Below are 3,657 nucleotides of genomic sequence, written 5' to 3' on the forward strand. Positions count from 1 at the left end.
AACGAGGTATGCTTCTGAGTTCTGATTACCTGATTGTTAACTATTTATCTTATATTTAAAACCCATGTATTCATGTAATGATGTAAAGTTGTAAACGAAGGAAACAATATTGAGGAAAAAAACAATCTTTTGATTAATAATGTTTTTCACCCTGTACTTTTCTGTTCTTCTTTAAAGATCTTTACTTGGGTAGTTGGGTTGGGTACTTGGGTGTTGTTCTGAATGTGTTAAAAAGTGTTGTTCCAATCTACCATTCATCACATTCATGTTTGATTATTAGTTTATGCGGCATTCACAAGTCTCTTTTTCTATCATGCGGACTGACATGATTAAACAAAGTGTTTGATTTGCTCAAATTATTGTGTTTCCCGTGAGCACAAGCAAACCCTTTAGTGCTCGACAATTAATTTAAAACTAGTGGTGGAAAATGGAAATGCAAACCCACTGCTGAAAATTAAAATCCTAGTGAAGTGCAGTTACTAATTTAGACTTGGTTGAAGTAGATGTGAAGTTTAGTGAGGTTCACTTGTCTTTGAAGTGGGTTGCTTGGTTGTTTGGTTTTATATATATATTTTTTTCTAATTTAAGAGAGGAAAGGGTTATCAACTTATCATTGAGGGTTTTTTTTTTCTCATTATATGAATGACTCACAGATGGATTCTCATGCTGCCAATTCTGCGAAAGACTCACCCGCTTCTGCAAAGTCTGCTGCTGTTGCTGCTGTTGCTGCTGCTTCTGCAAAGTCTTTACCTGCAAGGTCTTCACCTGCTGCTGCTACTGAAATGTCTTCTCCTGCTACTGTTGCGGCGGTACCCGTACCTTCACCGGCACCGACTACATCAGGTGGTGCTTCTCATACTCCATCTCTTGATATTCCAATTACTCCCATGGAAGTTGAAGATGTTGCATATGAGTCTGGGGAGGTTCATAGAAGTAGTGATGTAAGGGATGATAGTTCTGTAGGAACTGGGAGGGGTCATGGGAGTCGTGGGAGTCGTGGGGGTCGTCCACCACAACCTAGGAAACCAAAAAATATGTCCAAACCATCTGCAGCTTGGGAACATTTCACTAGGGATGAGAGTTCTTCCCAAGATGACCCTATGGCCCATTGTAATTATTGTGGGTCTGCTTACAAGTGTCACCCTAAAATTAATGGGACCTCCTCCATGCTTTACCATGTCAATAATTGCCCAAAGTATAAGATCCATAAGACTAGACAAGATAAGAGTCAACAAATGTTTACCTTTGAGGCTAAGAAGGGGGAGGGTAATGCATTGATGATTGCAAAGTATGATGAGAAAAAAATAAGGGCTGCACTTACTGAAATGGTTATTGAGGATGAGTTACCTTTTATGTTTGTGGATGGAAATGGGTTTAAGAAGTTCATGAAAGTAGTTGAGCCTCGCTTCAACATTCCTTCTCGCTTTACAACGATGAAGGATTGTGTGAAAGCGTATTTAAGGACTAAGAGTGATTTGAAGCATATGTTTATGACAACTAATCAAAGGGTTTGCTTGACCACCGACACATGGACTTCTATTCAAAATATGAATTATATGTGTGTGACTGCACATTTTATTGACCATAAATGGACATTGCATAGAAGATTGTTGTCATTCCGTCAAGTGTCAGATCATAAGGGTATCACAATTGGGAGGGCATTGGAGGAGTGTTTAGTAGAATGGGGCATTAGTAGGCTTTTGACAATTACGGTTGACAATGCCTCCGCCAATGATAAGGCACTAGATTGGTTGAAACAACGAACAATGTACGATGAGGACACTATTTGTTTTAATGAATTTCTTCACGTGAGATGTAGTGCTCATATTCTTAATCTAATTGTGCAAAGGGGTTTAAAAGATGCTCATGACTCAATTGAGAGGGTCCGAAATGTGGTTAGGTATGTGAAGTCCTCCCCCAAAAGACTAGAAAGGTTTAAGTCTTGTGCAGATAGACAAAAGGTTGTTTGTCAGGCCTCCTTGGTCCTTGATGTTCCCACTAGATGGAACTCAACCTATTCCATGTTGGAGGTAGCAGAGAAGTATAAAAGAGCATTTGAGCTTTTGCAAGAGGAAGATGGTCCTCTTATGCGTTATTTAAATCGAACTGTTGGAGGAAGAAAGGGGTTGGGGCCTCCCAAGGAGGATGATTGGAACAATGTTCGTCACTTTGTACATTTTTTGAAGGTCTTTTATGATGTCACTATGAAAATTTCTGGTTCATTGTATTCAACTGCAAACTTGTTTTTCCAACAACTTTGTAGTGTTCGTAGGCAAGTGCTAAATTATGCTGGAAGTCTTGATCCTTTGGTGAGTGCTATGGCTAGGCAGATGAAAGTAAAATATGACAAATATTGGGGGAACTTTGAGAAAATAAACCGGTTGTTATTTGTGGCTGTTGTTCTTGATCCTCGATACAAGCTGGTTGCTTTTGAATATTGGTGTCAAATGAACCTTTCACATGAACTAGCGAAAAATCTTGTTGATAAATTGAAGGAGGACTTAAATAATATATTTGACCAATATGTGGGCACTAGGGGAAATGTGCCAATGATGAGTGTCAATGATGAGGTACAAAGTCGAGAGGCTCCACATTGTCATGCTTCAACATCATCCGAGAACGTTTCATTTGACGACGATGCCGACTTCTTAAGTGAGTTTCATTCATTCCGAGCATCAAGAAATTTGATGGATTGTAAAACTGAGATAGAGCAATATTGTTTAGAGGATGTTGAATTACCAAGTACAACCTTTGATATTTTGAATTGGTGGAAAGTTAATTCAACAAAGTTTCCGATCCTCTCCAAGGTAGCGCGGGATGTGTTGGCCATTCCAGTGACCACAGTTGCCTCAGAATCGGCATTTAGCACCGGAGGTCGTGTGCTTGATCCATTTAGGAGTTCCTTGGCTCCAAAAACAGTTGAGGCACTTGTTTGTACGCAAAATTGGTTGAGATCTTCTCCCGTTAGTTTGCGTGACACATTCTTGTCTAAGGTTGATGATGGCGAGAGCTACAAGCTAGATTTAGGTATTAAATTATTAATATTTCCTACTTACTACACTGAATTTCAAATATACTTAATTGGTTCTTTCATTGAATAATTTAATTGTTTCCAATTCCATTTTCTAAGTTTTCTAATGTTTTTCTTGTTTTTCTTGTGGTAGAAATTATGTCCAATACTATTAATGTTGACGAGGCCGATTAAGGATTGAGACTTTCTCACATGTCACATGGTGTTGTTTGGTTGGTTTTATTGACTTTCTTAGTTGATATAATTAATTGGTTATTTACTTGTTGGTTATTTACTTATTAACTTTATATATTCTTTTTCTTTGCCTTTTGAAGGTTAATGGGCTGTTGTTAGGGCTGTTGCTGACTTGCTTGGGAAGCTTGGGAGTAATTATGATCTTTTGAGAAGACTAATATTTTGAGACTACTTTGTAAAACTAGTTTATGTGTTGGTTTCCTTTAGAATTTAGACTACTTAGTTGCTTAACTTGTTTATGAGTTTATGTTTTGAACTCTTCATATTTGTGTGTGCTTGATTGCTTGATTGCTTGATTGCTTGATTAGTTGATTGTTTGTTTGATTATTTGATTATTTCATTCATGCTATAATGATTGGACTGTTGGGGAATTTTTTGCTTATTATGTGATA

The 3,657-nt window shown here is 37.8% G+C and overlaps 1 protein-coding gene across 1 annotated transcript; it reads left to right on the forward strand.

Annotated features, from left to right (window-relative positions):
• The first annotated feature begins 653 nt into the window (after positions 1-653).
• LOC132173608 (zinc finger BED domain-containing protein RICESLEEPER 2-like) lies at positions 654-3,205 on the forward strand. Its single transcript, XM_088515229.1, has 2 exons — positions 654-3,027; positions 3,165-3,205. The coding sequence occupies exons 1-2, from the start codon at positions 654-656 to the stop codon at positions 3,203-3,205; spliced, it is 2,415 nt and encodes an 804-aa protein (XP_088371355.1).
• The last annotated feature ends 452 nt before the right edge of the window (positions 3,206-3,657 follow it).

The sequence above is a fragment of the Corylus avellana genome, chromosome 4, assembly GCF_965113065.1.
Source record: "Corylus avellana chromosome 4, dhCorAvel1.hap1.2, whole genome shotgun sequence".
NCBI lineage: Eukaryota > Viridiplantae > Streptophyta > Magnoliopsida > Fagales > Betulaceae > Corylus > Corylus avellana.